General features: G+C 40.4%; 1 protein-coding gene across 2 annotated transcripts in view; it reads left to right on the top strand.

Moving 5' to 3' along the window:
• The window catches only part of pappa (pappalysin 1), a 234272-nt gene extending 212551 nt beyond the window's left edge, over nt 1-21721 (top strand). For both annotated transcript variants that reach the window (XM_062959690.1, XM_062959691.1), the window contains exons 21-22: nt 1849-1947; nt 11161-21721. In XM_062959690.1, coding sequence (XP_062815760.1) covers nt 1849-1947; nt 11161-11271 — 210 coding nt within the window. In that variant the 3' untranslated portion in view covers nt 11272-21721. The remainder of the gene's footprint in view (nt 1-1848; nt 1948-11160) is intronic.
• Nucleotides 21722-22151: the final 430 nt, after the last annotated feature.

Here is a 22151-nt window from a genome sequence, read left to right as displayed (position 1 = left end):
TAGATATATATAAAGTCCAAAGCACTTGGAGGGCTGAAGTTTGCCCATGCCTGGTTTAACTCATTGGACGAAGGATTGGGGGAAATCCAACCCCAAATAGGAACACCTGACCACTCTAAACGAATTCAAGTCCCCAGGGCCAGATCAGCTACATCCAAGAGTATTGAAGGAACTAGCGGAAGTTATTTCAGAACCACTAGCAATTATCTTCGAGAGTTCTTGGAGAACAGGAGAAGTCCCAGCAGATTGGAGGAGGGTGAATGTGGTCCCTATTTATCTTCAAGAAGGGGAAAAAGAACGACCCAAACAATTACCATCCGGTCAGCCTCACGTCGATACCAGGCAAGATTCTGGAAAAGATCATTAAGGAAGTGGTCTGCAAACACTTAGAAACAAATGCGGTCATTGCTAATAGTCAACACGGATTTACCAAAAACAAGTCATGCCAGACTCATCTGATCTCTTTTTTCGATAGAGTTACGAGTTGGGTCGATACAGGGAATGCCGTGGATGTAGCGTACCTGGATTTCAGTAAGGCCTTCGACAAAGTCCCTCACAACCTTCTGGCAAACAAACTAGTAAAATGTGGGCTAGACAAAACTACGGTTAGGTGGATCTGTAATTGGCTAAGCGAACGAACCCAAAGAGTGATTCTCACCAATGCGTTGTCTTCATCTTGGAAAGAAGTCACGAGTGGAGTGCCGCAGGGCTCCGTCCTGGGCCCGGTTCTGTTCAACATCTTTATTATCGACTTAGACGAAGGGTCAGAAGGCACGATCATCAAGTTTGCAGACGACACAAAACTGGGAGGGATAGCTAACACTCCAGAAGACAGGAGCAGAATTCAAAACGATCTTGACAGACTAGAGAGATGGGCCAAAACTAACACAATGAAGTTCAACAGGGACAAATACAAGAGACTTCACTTCGGCAGAAAAAATGGAAATCAAAGATACAGAATGGGGGACGATGCCTGGCTTGACAGCAGTGTGTGCGAAAAAGACCTTGGAGTCCTCGTGGGGAACAAGTTAAACATGAGCCAGCAATGTGATGCGGCGGCAAAAAAAGCCAACGGGATTCTGGCCTGGATCAATAGGGGAATAGCGTCTAGATCCAGGGAAGTCCTGCTCCCCTCTATTCTGCCTTGGTCAGACCACACCTGGAATCACACTGGGTCCAATTCTGGGAGATGTTGACAAGCTGGAAGGTGTTCAAAGGAGGGCGACTAAAATGATTAAGGGTCTGGAGAACAAGCCCTATGAGGAGCGGCTTAAAGAACTGGACATGTTTAGCCTGCAGAAGAGAAGGCTGAGAGGAGACATGATAGCCATGTACAAATACGTGAAGGGAAGTCATACTAGGGTGCATGCAGACTAGGATGCAATGGAGCAATGGCTTCAAACTACAGGGAAGGAGATTCCACCTGAACATCAGGAAGAACTTCCTCACTGTGAGAAGGGCTGTTCAACAGTGGAACTCTCTGCCCCAGACTGTGGTGGAGGCTCCTTCTTTGGAGGCTTTTAAACAGAGGCTGGATGGCCATCTGTCGGGGGTGCTTTGAATGCGATTTCCTGCTTCTTAGCAGACTGGATGGCCCATGAGGTCTCTTTCCAACTCTCCTATTCTATGATTCTATGATTCATTGCACCACCACAACCCCTATCCCAATATAATTCACTGAAGTTAGTGGAGAGTGGTCTGAAACTACCCCTTGAAAGACACCTTGAGAATACCAGATTTATATGGAACATTGAAGACGTCCCTCTGAAGTCAGTTTGTGTTTACAAACAAGATTGTGTCCTTCCTTCTTAGTGTTGTCTCTTTTTTTTCCCCGTCTTCCCCTTCCAGCCTTTCATGGGAGATAACTATTGTGACTCCAGCAACAACCGAGCCTTTTGTAACTACGACGAAGGAGACTGTTGTGCCTCGACAGTGAAGACGAAAAAGGTAAGTCTGGGTAGAAGTCCTTCTTTGGCACATCTTCCCCAATGACCGAACCTTTATTATTTATTTACATCATTTTTACCCCTCCTTTATCTCCGTAAAAACTGTCATGTGCCTCCATTTTTCATTGAAATATATACTGTATACATTCAAGTATAAGTCTAGTTTCTCAGCCCTTTTTTTTAGGACTGAAAAAGCCCCTCTCATGCAAACGTGAGTAGAGCAATAGGTACACACCATGAAAAACATTACTGTATATACTCGAGTATAAGGTTAGTTTTTCAGCCCTTTTTTTAGGACTGAAAAAGCCCCCCTCAGCTTATACTCAGGTGAGGGTCCTGGTTGGCTTATATTTGGGTCAGCTTATACTTGAGAATATATGGTACATTTATTATTTTTCTCTATTATTACTGGTATTATTACATTTATTATTTTTCTCTATTATTGGTATTACAGTAGAGTCTCACTTATCCAACATTCTGGATTATCCAACACATTTTTGTAGTCAATGTTTTCAATACATCGTGATATTTTGGTGCTAAATTCGTAAATACAGTAATTACTACATAGCATTACTGAGTATTGAACTACTTTTTCTGTCAAATTTGTTGTATAAATTTGGTGCTTAATTTTGGTGCTTAATTTTGTTTTGGTGCTTAATTTGTAAAATTATATGTTTAATAGGCTTTTCCTTAATCCTTCCTTATTATCCAACATATTCGCTTATCCAATGTTCTGCTGGCCCGTTTATGTTGGATAAGTGAGACTCTACTGTATTACATTTATTATTTTTCTCTATTATTATTGGTATTATTACATTTATTATTTTTCTCTATTATTATTGGTATTATTACATTTATTATTTGTCTCTATTATTATTGGTATTATTACATGTATTATTTTACTCCATTATTATTGTTAGTATTACATTTATTTTACTCTATTTTTATTATTAATAATACATTTATTATTTCACTCTGATATATTATCCAAGACTCGCTTATCCAAGGTTCTGGATTATCCAACACATTTTTGTAGTCAATGTTTTTAATAAATCGTGATATTTTGGTGCTAAATTTGTAAATACAGTAATTACTACATAGCATTACTACATATTGAACTACTTTTTCTGTCAAATTTGTTGTATAACATGATGTTTTGGTGCTTAATTTGTAAAATCATAACTTATTTTGATGTTTAATAGTATTTTCCTTAATCCCTCCTTATTATCCAAAATATTCGCTTATCCAACATTCTGCCGGCCCGTTTATGTCGGATAAGTGAGACTCTACTGTATTACATTTATTATTTTACTCTATTATTATTAATGTGCACTTTGCTAATCTACTATTAAAACCTCACCATACTATTACAACATCACTGTTTTTAAATTCTATGTTTTTAATAAGTGTGTTTTTATATATTACAATTGGTGCATGTTATTGTTTATTGATGTATTGTATGTTGTTATTGTCTTGTATTTGATATTTCTGTGAGCCGCCCCATGGCGGGATACAAATAAACTTATTATTATTATTATTATTATTATTATTATTATTATTATTATTATTATTATTCATAAGGGTATTTACATTGAAGAAGATGAGAATAATGATTTAATCAGACAGTCTTATCTTAGAGCTTTATGTAAATATTCAAAAATATTTAACCTACCGATGCCTCGATTAATGAAATTTTATTGGTATCTATTTTTATTTCTGAAATTTACAACTCTCGACTTATATTGGAGTCAATGTTTTCCCAGTTTTCTTGTGATAAAATTAGGTGCCTCGGCTTATATTCGGGTCGGCTTATACTCGAGTATATACTGTAGTTTCTCCTAAACTTCACCAATGTTTGGATCTAGGCTTTATTACTAAAATTCTGGAAATCTGAGATCCTGTTTATATCCCTGTTTCGTCAAAGGAATCTGCAAATATTTGCCAAAGGAATCAACAAATCCACAGTTCTGTGCACAACTCAGATGCGTCCTATGCAACTGATTTAAAGAAGAATTGGTACAAAATGATGTACCGGTGGTATAGGACACCACAAAATTTGGGATTAATGTATAAAAGTTCACAAAACAAATGTTGGAAGTGTGGTGAACAAGAAGGCACGTTTTACCATGCATGGTGGGCATGCAAAAAAGTGGTAAATTATTGGAAAGTGGTCCATGCAACTTGTCAACAGATTATTAAAACCAAAATACAATTAAAACCGGAGTACTTTTTATTAAGCATAGTGGAAGAAGAAGAGCAATGGGATAAAAATAAAAATATTCTTTTCGTTTATCTAACTACAGCAGCAAGAATAGCATATGCTAAATTATGGAAGCAAGGAGAAACCCAACTAAAGACGACTGGCTAGATAAAGTACTGTATATACTCGAATATAAGCCGACCCGAATATCTAATTTTACCACACACAAAAAACTGGGAAATCATTGACTCAAGTATAAGCCGAGGGTGGGAAATTTCAGAAATAAAAATAGATACCAATAAAATTACATTAATTGAGGCATCAGTAGGTTAAATGTTTTTGAATATTTAAATCAAGTTCAAATTTAAGATAAGACTGTCCAACTCTGATTAAATCATTATTCTCATCTTCTTCATTGTAAATGTGCTTATGTGTCCTTATAATAATAAATACAGGAAAATAATACATGTAATAATAAATATATTGAAATAATAAATGTATTAATAATAATAATAATTTATTATTTCACCCTGATCTTATTATTATTGCATTTATTATTTTACTCTATTTATTATTACATGTATTATTTTCCTATAGTTATTATTATTATTATTACATGTATTATTGTACTCTATTATTATTAAAAGGATACATAAGCACATTTACATTGAAGAAGATGAGAATCATGATTTGATCAGAGTTGGACAGTCTTATCTTAAATTTGAGCCTTATGAAAACAGATGGACTTGATATTTTTATTATTATTATTATTTACGGAATGCAAAGAAGAAGAATGGAAGTACAAAAAAAGAAAACATTCACAGTAGCAAAACGACAGTTATGAAGAAGCAATGAAAATAATGTTATGATTGGGGATCACCAAAACATGAGGAACTGAATTAAGGAGTTAGGAAAGTTGAGAAACACTGGACTAGAGGTTTTTTTAAAATTGTTTGCATGACTTGGGTGCAAAGAGAGCGATGTGATAGAAGCGGGGAGATAAGACAGGCAGGCACACGCATGGAGACAAACGCACAAGAGGTGCAGTTTGCTTACCTCAATGTACACATTGTGCACATTCCCAGAAGTGCAGATGGCGACAGGGGAGTGCCGGCTCCATGACCTGGCCGACTCACTATTGCTATTTTTTCCTTTTAATTGCCATAGAAAAAGGAAGACAATGTGTCAGCAGGGAGTGAATGTATATTAGACTTGCTGAAAACATCTGAACAGGTTGTGGCATTGTCCAGGAAGGGAGGAGAATTAGGTCATTAACTCTGGTTGCGCAGATGGGAAAGACTCTCGGGAATTCACTCCAGGCACCGACCGACCGGCGGCCCTATTTTTTAAAATATATTTTTATTGAAGTTTTACCGTATAAGATAAATTAACATCAAAAGAGTGAGAACATTTGATTGTATAGAAAATAGGAAAACTGCGATTAAAAAAAGGATCAAAAAGGGAGAGAGAAAAAAACTAAAAACAAAGCTAAAGTATCCATCTATATATATAAAAGGGTAATGAAATTTCGGCCCAGGACAAAACAATAAAACTACACATCCCAGAAACACTAAACTTGGCAGCACAACCCTTCATCCATGCCTCTACGTTCATACAACAAAAAGTAAAGAAAAATAAAGTCCTAATTAGACGGAGAGGAATAATTGTTTTTATCCAATTGTTGTCAGTTAGAAGGCTAAGCTCCACCCACTTGGTTTCCTAGCAACCCACTCAGCCCAGGGGACAGGCAGAGTTAGGCCTCACTTAGGCCTCTTCCACATCTATCTATCTATCTATCTATCTATCTATCTATATATATATATATATATATATATATAGGTAATGAAATTTCGGCCTAGTCTATATATATATTAAAGGGTAATGAAATTTCGGCCCAGGACAAAACAACAAAACTACACATCCCAGAAACACTAAACTTGGCAGCACAATTCGTCATCCATGCCTCTACGTTCATACAACAAAAAGGAAAGAAAAATAAAGTCCTAATTAGAGGGAGAGGAATAATTGTTTTTATCCAATTGCTGCCAGTTAGAAGGCTAAGGTCTGCCCACTTGGTCTCCTAGCAACCCACTCAGCCCAGGGGACAGGCAGAGTTAGACCTCACTTAGACCTCTTCCACACTGCCTATAAAATACAGATTATCAGATTTTAACTGGATTACAGTATATGGCAGTGTAGACTCAAGGCCTTTCCACACAGCTATATAACCCATTTATAATCTTATATTATCTGCTTTGAACTGGATTATTTTGATTCCACACTGTCATATAATCCACTTCAGTGTGCATTTTATACAACTGTGTAGAAGGGGCCTCATATAATCCAGTTCTAAGCAGATAAAATAAGATAATAAATATACAGTACAGTCTCACTTATCCAACATAAACAGGCCGGCAGAACGTTGGATAAGTGGATATATTAGATAACAAGAAGGGATTCAGGAAAAGCTGATTAAACATCAAATTAGGTAATGCGGGAAACTTAATTAAGCACCAAAACATCATGTCATACAACACATTTGACAGAAAAGGTAGTTCCATGCACCCTAATATTATATAGTAATTACTGTATTACAAATTTACCACAAAAATATCACAATGAATTTAAAACACTGACTACAAAACATTTACTACTAAAAGATTTCCAAGCAGTATGTCATCATTTGGTTAAGAGAGAGATATGATAACAGAAAGTTAACAGAGCATTTATGATAAGTCAATATTTCATTAAGGCTAGTAATAAATCATGTTCTTACTCCTAGAGTAGTATATTTTTGCTTTTTAGTACATTAAAAATACTTTTTAATGTATTTCCTTAGATGGTAGTATATAAATTTCCTTAGATGGTAGTATATAAATGCCTGCATTTCAGGCAGAATTATAATATGGTCTGTTGTATCACTTTTTTATTTTAGGTATGTTCTTTTATTATATAAAATAAAGCATAATAAATTATAATATGTAGGCAGTGAGTCAGAGCATTTCTACAAATATATAGACTAGGATGTCTTAATGAAAATACCAATGTTGAATTTTCATTTTGTCCCTGATCTTTCCTTTATGTAAAGCCCTGACGCAATCCTCTGAAACTGGCTTCCTCTTGCCAAGGCAAAGCAGCCCCAAGGCTGTTGCTTCAGCTCCTGACACTTTTAAAGGAGCCTCCTATGTTTGCCATTGCTGCCAATGGGCTGAGAGGAGCTGGTTTTTTTGGATGTTTTTTTTTAGCAGTACATTCATTTTTGGGAGGCACTGGAAAACTATGGCATGTTCTTGGTGGTCTGGGGATACCAAGTCACCTTGTCTGTCTCCTGAGAAATCTGTATAAAGACCAAGTAGCCACAGTAAGAACAGATCACGGAACAACAGACTGGTTCAAGATTGGGCTGCAAATGCTTGCAAGGAAGGTTATGGCGACCGTTTTTTGGGACAAGAAAGTTGTGCTTCTTGCAAAACCTTAGCAGAGCGATCCAGGATGAGTGTGGGGGAAAGTTGAGCACATGCACGTGCGCAGCTGCGGGAAGGGACTCCCGCCTGGTTGAGGACGCAAGCCAAGCGGGAAAGTTTGGTGGGGAAGGACTTTCCAAACTCTTTTATCGCTACGAGAAGTGCCTAGATTTCAATGAGGACTATGTTGAGAAGTGGTATTTGGGTCAGGCTTTCAACTGCATATGGTAAATGTTTTCTCCTATACTTTGTTCATTTTTATTTCTAAAACGTAACCTACTTTCTGGATAGCCCTCGTACATCACACAGTCCTAAACACTTGGGAAGTATTCAGCTTGTGATTTTGTGATACGAAATCCAGCATATATATCTTGTTTGCTGCATCATACTCTGTCTTTGTGTCAATAATAATAATAATAAGAGGAATTTTCCAGGGAGACTCATTGTCCCTTCTACTTTTCATTATTGACATGACCCCTCTCAACAATCTTACAAAAAACAAATCTCGGCTATCAAACATCTAAGAAATCTCACAAAATTTCGCATCTGATGTACATGGATGACCTGAAGCTGTATGGGAAAATGGAAACTGAAATCCAGTCTCTGACTAACACTGTCCGAATTTTTAGCACTGATATCAGCATGGAGTTTGGCTTGGACAAATGTTTGACAGTGGCACTGAAGAAGGGAAAAATCATTGACAGTGAGGGCATAAATATGCCTAATGGTCATATACAATAGACATTGACAAATAAAGTGTCACCAGCCAGAGGCCTATAAATATTTGGGCATATTACAGCTGGACAACATCAAGCATGAATATGTGAAGACTGTGGTCAGTAAAGAATACACACAAAGGGTCAGAAAAATTCTCAAAAGCAAGCTCAATGGAGGCAACACCATCAAGGCCATAAACACCTGGGCCATACCTGTCATAAGATATACTGCTGGCATCATAAACTGGACACAGATGGACTGGACAATTTGGACAGAAAAACAAGAAAACTCATGACCATTCATCATTCACTGCACCCTTGCAGTGATGTTGACCGGCTATATCTGCCTAGAAGATCAGGGGGCAGAGGACTCTTGGAAGTCAAACAAGCAGTCAAAGAAGAACATGCCCTGGCAGAAGATGTAAAGCAAAGTGAAGAACCTGCTTTGATTGAAGTCAAAAATCAGAAACTCCTCAAAGCACAGCAGAGAAAAAACCAGTACAAGAAAACCGCACTACAAACTAGAGCTGACAGCTGGCACAACAAAACATTGCATGGAAAGTTCCTTGACAAAATTGAAGGAAAAGCTGATAAGGAGAAGACCTGGCTCTGGCTCATGAATGGGACCCTGAAGAAGGAGACAGAAGGCCTGATCCTTGCAGCCCAGGAGCAAGACATCAGGACAAAGGCAATTAAGGCCAAGATCAAAAAAATCAGCCAGTGACCCAAAATGCAGACTGTGCAAGGAAACCGACGAAACCATGGATCATATCCTCAGCTGCTGCAAGAAAATCGCACAGACAGACTACAAACAGAGGCACAACTATGATTCATTGGACGTTATGCCTCAAATACCACCTTCCAGCAGCAAAGAACTGGTGGGATCACAAACCTGCGAAAGTATTGGAAAATGAGCACGCAAAGATACTGTGGGACTTCTGAATCCAGACTGACAAAGTTCTGGAACACAACACACCAGACATCACAGTTGTGGAAAAGAAAAAGGTTTGGATCATTGATGTCGCCATCCCAGGTGACAGTCGCATTGACGAAAAACAACAGGAAAAACTCAGCTGCTATCAGGACCTCAAGATTGAACTTCAAAAACTATGGCAGAAACCAGTGCAGGTGGTCCCGGTGGTGATGGGCACACTGGGTGCCGTGCCAAGATCTCAGCCTGCATTTGGAAACAATAGACATTGACAAAATTACGATCTGCCAACTGCAAAAGGCCACCCTACTGGGATCTGCACGCATCATCCGAAAATACATCACACAGTCCTAGACACTTGGGAAGTGTTCGACTTGTGATTTTGTGATACGAAATCCAGCATATCTATCTTGTTTGCTGTGTCATACTGTGTCTTTGTGTCAATAATAATAATAATAATAATAATAGTAAAGAGGGTTGGAAGAGACCCCTTGGGCCATTTAGCCCAACCCCCTTCTGCCTTTGTGCATCAAGAGCACTAGCAAAGCACTCCTTAATAATTAATTATTAAATAAATAATAATTAAAATACCATCATAAACAAGCAAAGCTTTGGAAGATGCGCACTAGGCGAGGGAGGAGGAGGGAGCCGCCGCGGGGGCCGGAGAAATGGCTTTGATGGCCACATGTGGCCCCAGGGCCTTAATTTGGGGACCCCTGACCTAGAGTTACAGATCTGTGATTGTGTCACATTCAATAATGCTATATATATATTCACAATTGTGGTACTATTACACCAGAGAAAGTAATCAGGACAATAAATATGGCTAAAGTAAATAAGTCCCCTGGGGCAGATGGACTTTCGACCCTATACTATAAAACGTTTAAGGAAGAGCTAGTACCACAGTTGGTGTCAGTGATGAATGTGGTCTTGAAAAAGGGGGAACTTCCAGAATCTTGGAAGGAATCCATAATTGTTTTAGTCCCTAAACAGGATAAAGATTTATACTTAATTAAAAATTATAGACCAATATCATTGCTGAACTGCGATTACAAAATATTTGCCACTATATTGGCAAATAGAATTAAGCAAGCTCTAGCACAGATCATTCATAAAGATCAGGTGGGGTTTTTCCCAGGAAGACAAGTAAATCAAAACATCAGACTGATGTTGAACACCCTGGAAGTAGCAGAAAAAGACTCAAATAGAGATTTGGCGTTGTTCTTTATTGATGCAGAAAAAGCCTTTGACCATGTTAGATGGGATTATTTGGAAAAAGTGTTAGAAAGTGTTAGAAAGATTTGAAGTTGGCCACCAATTCAAAAGGGCAGTAGGGGCTATATACACTAATCAAAGAGCAAGGTTAAACATCAATGGTCAACTATCAGATTACATCGACATACAAAAAGGGACCAGACAAGGTTGCCCGCTGTCCCCACTATTATTTATTATGGGTCTAGAAATCTTAAATGTCAGAATAAGAGAAGAGAAGGAAATTACGGGTTTAAAGATCAGTGGCCAAGAACTAAAAATTAGGGCTTATGCAGACGATATAGTCTGTATTCTAACTAACCCACTACAAAGTATTAAAAAAGTATTGGACATTATTCAAAGACATGGTGACATATCAGGATTTATTATAAACAAGGAAAAATCTAAGTTTTTAGTAAAAAATATAGATGCTAAAAGCTGTAAGAAACTGGAGGCCGCAGCAGACTGCGAGCAAAGCAGTCTGTGTGGCCCCCGGGCCTTAGTTTGGGGACCCCTGACCTAGAGTTACAGATCTGTGATTGTGTCACATTCAATAATGCTATATATATATTCACAATTGTGGTACTAACGGTTACCCCCCCCCCCCCAACGGTTTAATTAACTGCTGTTGTTTGGCTTTCTTTGCTCCTAGGTCATCCCTTTCCCAATGTCCTGCGACCTGCAAGGCGACTGTGCTTGCCTCGATCCGGATGCTGAAGAGCACAAAGAGCAGAATCATCGGCACGGTTTCAGCTTTGGATAGGTAACCTGCGGTGCCCAAGGAATGCCAAAGGCAGGCAAGGAAGAGGCGTCATTGTATCCCCTCCACTCCCTCTTTTTTTCTTGGTTTCGTTTCTCAAACCGTTTTGGCTGCTCAACTCAAATGGCGTCACTCCACCAGGTCCTTTAGAATTCAACTAGACTGCCTTTACTTTACTTTTCCCATGGAGAACTGATATAATATACCTGGGGCGGGGGGGGGGGGGGGGGTTAGGATTTTATTGTATTAAATGTATTCTACTTGCAAGATCAAGCAAAACAAACAAAAAAACAGGAAAAAAAAGGTTGAGTGAAAGAGGAGCTTTAAGCATCTGGGTGGAAAAAAGAAAGAGAAGCACGAATTGCACCGTTCCGCATCCATCGTGATTGGAACGGCGCCTGGTCGAAGTCATGAATTTGTACATCACTTTGGGTTCAGTTTTGCCTTTCTTTCCTTCCAGAATAAGGTGAGGCCAAAGCCATATATAAATATATAAATATATATACCTACTATTTATGGAAAGAGATTAGGGAGAGGGAGAACACAAAGAGGGTACCAGAAGACCAGCGGGTCTTTGCTCTTCTCCAATGTTCACAACATCTTTTTGTCAAAGGATCGGACCTTGGTGCCCTTGGTGCCGAATGCTTCCATGGGCTTCTCTATGGGTGGTGCTCTGGATGAGCAATTTGTGAGAAGGTGAGGAGGGTTAAAAAAAAAGGAAGAATGCTTGCTTTGCTGACTTGGAAGGTTGACAAGTCAGTACTTGGTGGGTCGGGTTGAGACAAAGAGCTAAGGGATGGAAAGATGGAAGCTTCTGACCAGGGTTGAAGGACTGGAGTCTCACTGCACAGGGATCAGAAAAGAAGACGAGAACGAAGAAGAAGAAGAAGAAGAAGAAGAAGAAGAAGAAGAAGAAGAAGAAGAAGAAGAAGAAGAAGAAGGTCGTCAAACAAACCTCCATACTGCTGCTGCTACTCCTGCTGCTGCTACGTCCCATACAACTCATTCCTTTACTGTGTCAGGAACAGGGTGCTGTTCGTTCTCTAAAACAACCAAACGGTCTGCCTTAAACCTCTTTACCTACTGCCTGCTTTCCAAACCTCCGTGGGTGTTTTGTTTCTTCCTCCTCAAGATACCCAAGGCAAGAAGGGCCAAAGGGGGGGGGGGGAGGATAAGATGCTAGCCAGAGGAAACCAACCAAAACACAATTCCTCCGCTGTTCTTTTCGTTCCATCTTGTTACCCAGTCCTTTATTTCTCACACATTTTCGTTTTGCATGTCTTTAGATCAGGCATGGGCAAACTTTTTTTGCCTTGGGGCCGCATTGTGGGCCCCGAGAGAGTAGCCAGGCACATGCTGGGTGGGATGGACTCAGGAAGGCCTGGGAGAGAGCGGAGCCAGGAGGGGGTGGGTCATTCTCAGGTTGTCCTCCTGGCATAAGGACAAGGCTGCTCACCCCATCCTTATGCCGGGAGGAACATGAGACATGTTTGCGACTGCCCTGATCCTCCTCCCCAATACTCCTCCCTCAATATTTGGACTGTTCCCTCTGCATTATGCCGAGAGGAGAGTGAGGCAGGCGACCTCCGAGAGCACCCCAGAGGGCTCTCAGCAGCTGCGTACCTCAAGCTGTCCTCCCAGCACACTGTTCTTATGCTGGGAGGAAAACAAGACATGTTTGTAACTGCCCCGATCCTCCTCCCTCAATATTTGGACTGTCCCCTCTGCATTATGCTGAGATGAGAGTGAGGCAGGCAACCTCCGAGAGCATCCCAGAGGGCTCTCTACAGCTGCGTGCCTTTCTCAAGCTGTCCTCCCAGTATAAGGACAGGGTTGCTGACCCCATCCTTATGCCGGGAGGAAAATGAGACATGTTTGTGACTGCCCCGATCCTCCTCCCCAATACTCCTCCTTCAATATGACGAGAGGAGAGTGAGGTAGGTGACATCTGAGAGCACCCCGGAGGGCTCTCAACCGCTGCTTGCCTTCCTCAAGCCATCCTCCCAGCATAAGGACAGGGTTGCTCACACTGTTCTTATACTGGGAGGGAAACAAGACATGTTTGTGACTGCCCCGATCCTCCTCCCCAATACTCCTCCTTCAATATTCAGGCTGTCCTCTCTGCATTATGCTGAGAAGAGAGTGAGGCAGGCGACCTCCGAGAGCATCCCAGAGGGCTCTCAACAGCTGCGTGCCTTTCTCAAGCTGTCCTCCCAGTATAAGGAAAGGGTTGCTCACCCCATCCTTATGCCGGGAGGGAAATGAGACATGTTTGTGACTGCCCTGATCCTCTTCCCCAATACCACTTCTTCAATACTTGGGCTCTCTGCATTATGCCGAGAAGAGAGTGAGGCAGGTGATGTCTGAGAGCACCCCGGAGGGCTCTCAACCACTGCGTGCCTTTCTTAAGCTGTCCTCCCAGTATAAGGAAAGGGTTGTTCACACTGTTATTATGCCGGGAGGAAAATGAGACATGTTTGCGACTGCCCCGATTCTCCTCCCCAATACTCCTCCTTCAATATTCAGGCTGTCCTCTCGGCATTATGCTGAGAAGGGAGTGAAGCAAGCGACCTCCGAGAGCATCCTGGAGGGCTCTCAACCACTGCGTGCTTTCTCAAGCTGTCCTCCCAGTATAAGGATAGGGCTGCTCACACCGTTCTTATGCCAGGAGGAGGGCAAGACATGTGGTGGCTGAGAGCACTCCAGAGGGTTCTCAGCTGCTGCATGCCTTCCTCTCCCATTCTTTCTGTATAAGGATGTGGTGGGTCACAGCTGCTTTCTGCCAAGGAGACAGGGAAATTGAGGAGGGTCTGAGGTCCCCGCATCCAGACCCCAGGCCTTAGTTTGCCCATGCCTGCTTTAGATAGTGACATCGTCAATTCAGGTTGACAACATGGCACCTTGAAGATGGACACAGTTTTATTTGACGTAAGCTTTGGTGACCACCATCTGATGGAGGAAGGTGGCATCTATGAAAGCTCATGGTAAATGAAACTTGTTAGCATCTATAACAGTGGTTCCCAACCTTTGGGTCCAACAGGTGTTTTGGACGTCAGCTCCCATAATTCCTAAGACCTGGTAAACTGCCTGGAATTTCTGGGAGCTGAAGTCCAAAACACCAGGAGGACCAAAGGTTGGGAACCACTGTTCTATGATGACACAAGACTTTGACTGGAATCCTTTTGGTGAATAGAAGCTATTCCAGGACTAGTACCAGGAGGTCACAATCTCGTTCAGAAGTGCATAGTACACATTAGAATTGTGCAAGCACATCAGAAAAGCTCAGTGTGCTTCACAAGTGCCCAACGAACATCTCAAGTGCCTGATACACATTTCAGTCTAGACATGTATCTTCACAACTCACTAACAAGCCTTCATTGAGTTTCTACGGAGTCATAAAGTTGTAAAACATTATAGACTTATAATATAGACTTTTGATCCTGGAAAGAAGAACTATCTTCTTACCAAACATACTTGGTTGGTGGCCATTTATATTTTTATAAACTAAGAGGAGGAATTTTCAAACCCGGAAATAGTCCTTTGGAAGCAGGCTTCAGCTACCTCCATTCCAGTGTCACTTGGTTGTAACTGTCGGTTTGTTCTAGGTTTTACCTGTGTTTTGTTTATGTCTTTCAAAAAGGAAAAGAAAGGGGAATGAGGGGGAAAGAGTGATGAAAGTCAAGCTTTGATTTGGGGAGTTCTGTTCTCGGACCTGAACGATTGCCAAAAAAAACAAAACAAAAACATGCTTCTTGCTGCGGTTGATTTTGGTGGCACTTGGGAAAAAGTGGGGAGAGAGCAATGTATCTTTGCAAGGTGGTACAGAGAAATGTGAGAGGAATGAATTGGCAATTGCTTCTGGTATGTTGGAGTGTATGTGCGTGATTCATGAAACATCCAAATGTGCCAACCACAGCCTAAATTCTTTTGAGGCATCTCAATTAATTTAGATCCATTGTATTCATTGTTGAATACATAAATAAATTCTGCTAATTCAGTGGGTCCAGAGGAACTACAAGATCTAGGTCCAAGGAGAAAATTATTAGTGGTCCCTGATCAAAAAATAATGTTGGGAACCATTGCTTTAAAAATCATGCGGGTGTTCCTAATGTTGTGGGTAAAACGTTCATCCAAGATTATGAGAAGTTTTAAGAAAAAGTGAAAGATTGGGTTCCTTGTCAAAGCTTTTTTGACAAATGGGTCCTGAACTGCAAGTGGTTTTCAAAACCATTTCATACTTGCGATCTTATTTCTCTGCAAAATTCACATATTCTGCATGAAATATATTTCAATTGGGGATTGGATTCTGTATCAAATTTGGATGTGTTTTTTGTGCAGAGAAGACATTTTCTGTGCAGAAAATATTCTGCGCAAAATATATTGCCATTGGGGATTAGATTCTGTACCAAATTTGGATGTGTTTTTTTGTTTCTGTGCAGAAAATATTCTGCACAAAATATATTGCCATTGGGGATTAGATTCTGTACCAAATTTGGGTGTGTTTTTTGTGCCGAGAAGACATTTTCTGTGCAGAAAATATTCTGCACAAAATATATTGCCATTGGGGATTAGATTCTGAACCAAATTTGGATGCCTTTTTGTGCCGAGAAGTCAACATTTTCTGTACAGAAAATATTCCAATTGGGGATTAGATTCTGTACCAAATTTGGATGTGTTTTTGGTGCAGAGAAGACATTTTCTGTGCAGAAAATATTCTGCACAAAATATATTGCCATTGGGGATTAGATTCTGTACCAAATTTGGGTGTGTTTTTTGTGCCGAGAAGACATTTTCTGTGCAGAAAATATTCTGCACAAAATATATTGCCATTGGGGATTAGATTCTGAACCAAATTTGGATGCCTTTTTGTGCCGAGAAGTCAACATTTTCTGTACAGAAAATATTCCAATTGGGGATTAGATTCTGTACCAAATTTGGGTGTGTTTTTGGTGCAGAGAAGACATTTTCTGTGCAGAAAATATTCTGCACAAAATATATTGCCATTGGGGATTAGATTCTGTACCAAATTTGGGTGTGTTTTTTGTGCTGAGAAGACATTTTCTGTGCAGAAAATATTCCGCACGAAATATATTGCCATTGGGGATTAGATTCTGAACCAAATTTGGATGCCTTTTTGTGCCGAGAAGTCAACATTTTCTGTGCAGAAAATATTCCAATTGGGGATTAGATTCTGTACCAAATTTGGATGTGTTTTTGGTGCAGAGAAGACAACATTTTCTGTGCAGAAAATATTCTGTGCGAAATATATTGCCATTGGGGATTAGATTCTGTACCAAATTTGGATGTGTTTTTGGTGCAGAGAAGACAATATTTTCTGTGCAGAAAATATTCTGCGCAAAATATATTGCCATTGTGGATTAGATTCTGTACCAAATTTGGATGTGTTTTTGTGCCGAGAAGACAACATTTTCTGTGCAGAAAATACTTTGCGCAAAATATATTGCCATTGTGGATTAGATTCTGTACCAAATTTGGATGTGTTTTTGTGCCGAGAAGACATTTTCTGTGCAGAAAATACTTTGCGCAAAATATATTGCCATTGGGGATTAGATTCTGTACCAAATTTGGATGTGTTTTTGTGCCGAGAAGACATTTTCTGTGCAGAAAATACTTTGCGCAAAATATATTGCAATTGGGGATTAGATTCTGTACCAAATTTGGGTGTGTTTTTTGTGCAGAGAAGACAACAATTTCTGTGCAGAAAATATTTTCTGTGCAGAAATATAGTTTTTTTTGTAACAAAGGCACTTTCTGTGCCAAAGAAAAATTGTACTTTTGTACAGAATAAGTGAAGAGTCTCATCCGTCCAGGATTCTTCTCGTCAGAGTGTCCCAATAATTGATAAATGAATTTTGGAATATTTTACCATTCATAGATTTCAATTTTGGATAGTTATACGGTTACCGCTTTTCCCTTTCCTATGTTGTCAGATGTCTATGTGAGAGTCACGTCCCTCTGATTTACGAAGAGCAAAAGAAGTGCATTGTTTGTTTGGATATGTGTTGGTTCTGTTTGGACACTCCTCACCTGTATATAATCAATAATATGCTTGTCAGTATTTCTCAGCTCTCCTAACTGTAGACACTAAATTTTAAATAATTAGACTAAACCAGTAATACATAAACACACAAAAACATACTAAGGAGAAGAAAACAACACAAGGCTGCTAAAGGAGACTGAAATACCCTCTTTGGAGCAACATCTCTCCCTTCCTCCCTTTTATTGTATTATTACTGTATATACTTCGTGTTGCCCAGGTGTTGTTGGGGATGCTGCCTACTTTCTCCCTTCTCCAGCTCTGAGAGGGCCTACCTCACAATGTCTCCATGGCAACAAGGCTCTTTCCTACCATCCGTCCTTCCTTCTTTCCCAGGGACATCACAGAGGGCCACTTCACCTAGCAACAGCCAATCTAGTGACATCACAGAGGGCTACTTCACCTAACAACAGCCTTTGTGGTAGAAACAGACTTTGACTTTTATATATAGAGAGAGAAGATAACAGAAATAGTAATAGGAAGGTTCATCCAACCTCAGAATGCAGGGTAGCTGGAGAAATCAAGCCCAATCCTGTCAATCATCAACAGAGATTCATGAAAAGGATGACTAATAACGTAATAAATACAATATATTTTCTTAGTCTTGTTTCAGACAGCACATTGAGATCTGAATTGTTTGCTCCCTTACACATCACACAGACTCTACCTCCAGCTATTTCTGGCTTCATTTGCCCAAAGACTCCAAGAGATCAAATCCAGGTTGTGGTCACCTAGACGGTATTGACTGCCAAGCAGTATGTGCTATTAATGGGTGAATTGAAGTTCTTGTGGGCCGTCCTTTGTACAAGGAATGATAATAGCATTAGCAACCATTCAGTTGCCATGCCATGAGTTCATACTTGGTATAGGTAGCCAGGTCTAATTTAGTGAGTGGAATTGGACATTGTTTCCTTGTGACATCTTACTATGGAGTAGAGTTGTGCATGGAATTTGTTTCTCCTGTTTCCTTCGTTTCTTTCATTTCTTTGGGAGCACGGAACAGGAAGGCCCCTCTTGCTATGGAAATCAGCTTGACACAAAAGCAAAGCATCACAGAGTAAGAGGTGCTCAACTGCAGGTCCTGGCAGGCATGCACACTTTCTGGGCCTGCACGCTGCATGCACACTCTCTTTCCAATAATAATAATAATAATAATAAACCTTTATTTATACCCTGCCACCACGGGGACTCGGGGCAGCTCACATTGTTACAAGAGTAACAACACAAATACATTAGCACAATATACACAGGTTAAAACTCAATAAGGTAATAAAACAAAAATTAATACAACAGTAATAATATCTAACAACCACCAATACAATTCAGTCAAACTTCATAGGTGGGGGGGGGGGGGGACTGCAGCAGCAATATAAAGATAGAATCGTTAGATTAAAATACCCAGATAAGAGGGACCTAGTAAAATTCAGAATAGAATTATAATGAGGCAGGTCATCCAATGGCTGTCTCTCCAAAGGCCGACCTTAAACATCCAAGTTTTCAATTGTTTCTTAAATAGAGAGGGCGCCAACCTGATCTCCCTAGGGTGTCAGCTCTTGAAAGCTATAGGACTCAATGCAGGCTCACACAGGCAGTTACGTGGAAACGCTTTATTGAAGACCTTCTTTTCAAGTTGAAAACAAAGCTAGAACTAACGTATTCCCGCCAAACCCCGAGTATATCTACCTCCTACCTCCCCCCCCTTTCCATATTCACACATATCTGTTATGTAGTCCCTTCCCAGGCTTGAAAATCCAGAGCAGGCCATAAAACCCATCCTCCTAGACACATGGCCCTTATCATTTAGATTATCTCCCAGCCCCCCATTGCTCTGACGGGATGTGGAGAGTTCAGCTGTTATGAGTACTGGGCTTTCACATCCTGACATAGGGAGTGCGTATGTGGCGTGCAGGAGTGTCTGCGCCTGCCAGGGCCTGCAGCAGAGCACCTTTTACTCTAAACAACAGATAAGAAGAAGCCTCCTTAAAACACACATTGGTAAGGAGAGCCAGGGTGGGAAGCCCCCACATAATGGGCTGATAGAAAACAGATCTCCTGGGCTGCTTTTCAGGATCACAGAGTAAGAGGTGCTCAGCTGCTGGCCCTGGCCCTGCACACTTTCTGGGCCTGCACGCTGCACACACAATCTCTTTCCAAGAGTGCGTATGTGGTGTGCAGGAGTGTCTGCGCCTGCCAGGGCCTGCAGCCGAGCGCCTTTTACTCTAGAGTATAAACAACAGGTAAGAAGAAGCCTCCTTAAAACACACATTGGTAAGGAGAGCAAGGGTGGGAAGCCCCCACATAATGGGCTGATAGAAAACAGATCTCCTGGGCTGCTTTTCAGGATCACAGAGTAAGAGGTGCTCAGCTGCTGGCCCTGGCAGGTGTGCACACTTTCTGGGCCTGCACGCTGCACACACAATCTCTTTCCAAGAGTGCGTATGTGGCGTGCAGGAGTGTCTGAGCCTGCCAGGGCCTGCCGTCGAGCACCTTTTACTCTAGAGTAGAAAAAACAGATAAGAAGAAGCCTCCTTAAAGCGCACACCGGTAAGGAGAGCCAGGGTGGGAAGCCCCCACATAATGGGCTGATAGAAGCTTTTCAGCATCACAGAGTAAGAGGTGCTCAGCTGCAGGCCCTGGCAGGCATGCACACTTTCTGCGCCTGCACGCTGCACACACACTCTCATTCCAAGAGTACGTATGTGGTGGCAGGAGTGTCTGTGCCAGCCAGGGCCTGCAGCCGAGCGCCTTTTACTCTAGAGTAGAAACAACAAGTAAGAAGAAGCCTCCTTAAAGCACACATCGGTAAGGAGAGCCTGGATGGGAAGCCCCCACATAATGGGCTGATAGAAAACAGATCTTTTGGCACCCCAGAGCGAAAACAGATATCTGCCCTCCTGATTTTGGGAGACTCCCAAAAATGGGTCGGGGTCCCCACCAAAGGCCAGGACACAAGATGGATCTAAGATCTGTTTTCCATAAAAGGAAAGAATCCACACATAGCATCCAACTCTGCCCAGCATAGGACGTTTCTTTGTTTCCATCCCAAAATTATAGCTTGTCTTCTATTAAGTAGGGTTCTTAGGGCGGAGGGATTGCCGTAAGGTGTGTAAGAGAGCAAGCTTTCTTTCATCTAGCCCGGAAAACCGACCCCTTATTATATCTATATACTACTTTGAAATAAAACTGTGATCTCTTCTAACTATGTTTTCTATCCAATTACTCCTCTATTACCCAACACTCCTCCATATGGCTATACCGTATTGTATCGTTCTATTATTGCTATAGCTATAAAAGTTATTATTTTTGTATTGTAATTTGATTTACGGAATCTGTTGGTTGTGGGAGGGGGTGGGGTTGGACGTCAAGCTTAAAGTCCGTGTCAACCAATACTCCAAAGAGAGAGAGATTGAGAACGAATGAGTGAGTTTTGGGACTGTTTTCCTAAGAGTTCTTTACTGTTCTACTGTATACAATGAGAGTTTGGGAGAAAGAAAGAGAGAGAGAAAGAGAGATTGCGTGTGAAAGAGGAACATTATGAAGACAAAACAAAAACAGTTAAAACCTTATCTCTGTACCTCACGCCTGTAAGTTTGCTGCTCCTGGTTGTTCTATTGTTTTTGTTTTGTTTGCTGCAGTTTGTTTGTTTTTTTAACAGATCTAATTTAAAATCTCCAAGCAATATATAATGATGTAAATAGTAAAAAAAAAAGCTTATTTATTAAGATTGTCATCTTTTTTAAAAAGTATATTTACACAATTGTTCATCTAATTTATTATTATTTTTAGTACCGTTCTTTTTTGTCTACCGTTGTCCCAGTGTTTTCTTTTTTCAGGTTGTATTATTGTTATTGTGATTGTGAATGGCTGGCACTTTGTTATTTGCCCTCGGTAGAGCTGTTCCATTGAATAATTTGAGATTGTACCTATGTGTCGACTTCTCGTTCAACAATTGCTCGAATGGGTCGACTCTAGTCAGGAGGTGCCTACAGAATGTCAGTCATTATTATTATTTTATAAAGCCATTTTTATAGGTCTGTTATAAATCTGTTTTTAAACCATTGCTCTTCCCATCCAACTTGTCCTCTTTTTTTAATTTTTGTTTTTCCTGAGAACTGGTTACATTCCACTTATATTTTTTACGAAAAAAAATTATCAAAATACATTAGAACTATTTTCCCATTGTCTATTCCTGTATGTTAAAAGTTCTATATTATATAAATATATAAATATATAAATATATACAATACCTTGTATGCACCGATATTGAACAGTGTGGTTTTTGTATATATTATCTAATACCTTCATAGTCATGACTCACATGCATAGATGGTCCGGGAGATGAAAATCTCAAAAGCAACAAATACGAGCTTGTATTAAAAGAGTTCTGAACGAAAAGTGGTCCCTTCTTATTATTACTCAGCCCAACCAAATAATAATAATAATAATAATAATAATAATAATAATAATAACAACCAGAAACCAGTGCAGGTGGTCCCGGTGGTGATGGGCACATTGGGTGCCGTGCCAAAAGATCTCAGCCGGCATTTGGAAACAGTAGACATTGACAAAATTACGATCTGCCAGCTGCAAAAGGCCACCCTGCTGGGATCTGTGCGCATCATCCGAAAATACATCACACAGTCCTAGACACTTGGGAAGTGTTCGACTTGTGATTTTGTGATACGAAATCCAGCATGTCTATCTTGTTTGCTGTGTTATAATAATAATAATAATAATAATAATGATAATACTTTGTCTTGATTTTTATGCCTGTTCCTGGAGATATTTGTATTAAGTAAATGGGTTCCTGGTTACACACCAAACT

This window comes from Anolis carolinensis, unplaced genomic scaffold, assembly GCF_035594765.1.
Source record: "Anolis carolinensis isolate JA03-04 unplaced genomic scaffold, rAnoCar3.1.pri scaffold_7, whole genome shotgun sequence".
In the NCBI taxonomy this organism is placed as follows: Eukaryota; Metazoa; Chordata; class Lepidosauria; order Squamata; family Dactyloidae; genus Anolis; species Anolis carolinensis.
The sequence above is the reverse complement of the archived record's forward strand: the minus strand, read 5'-3'. Positions and strand labels throughout refer to the sequence as shown.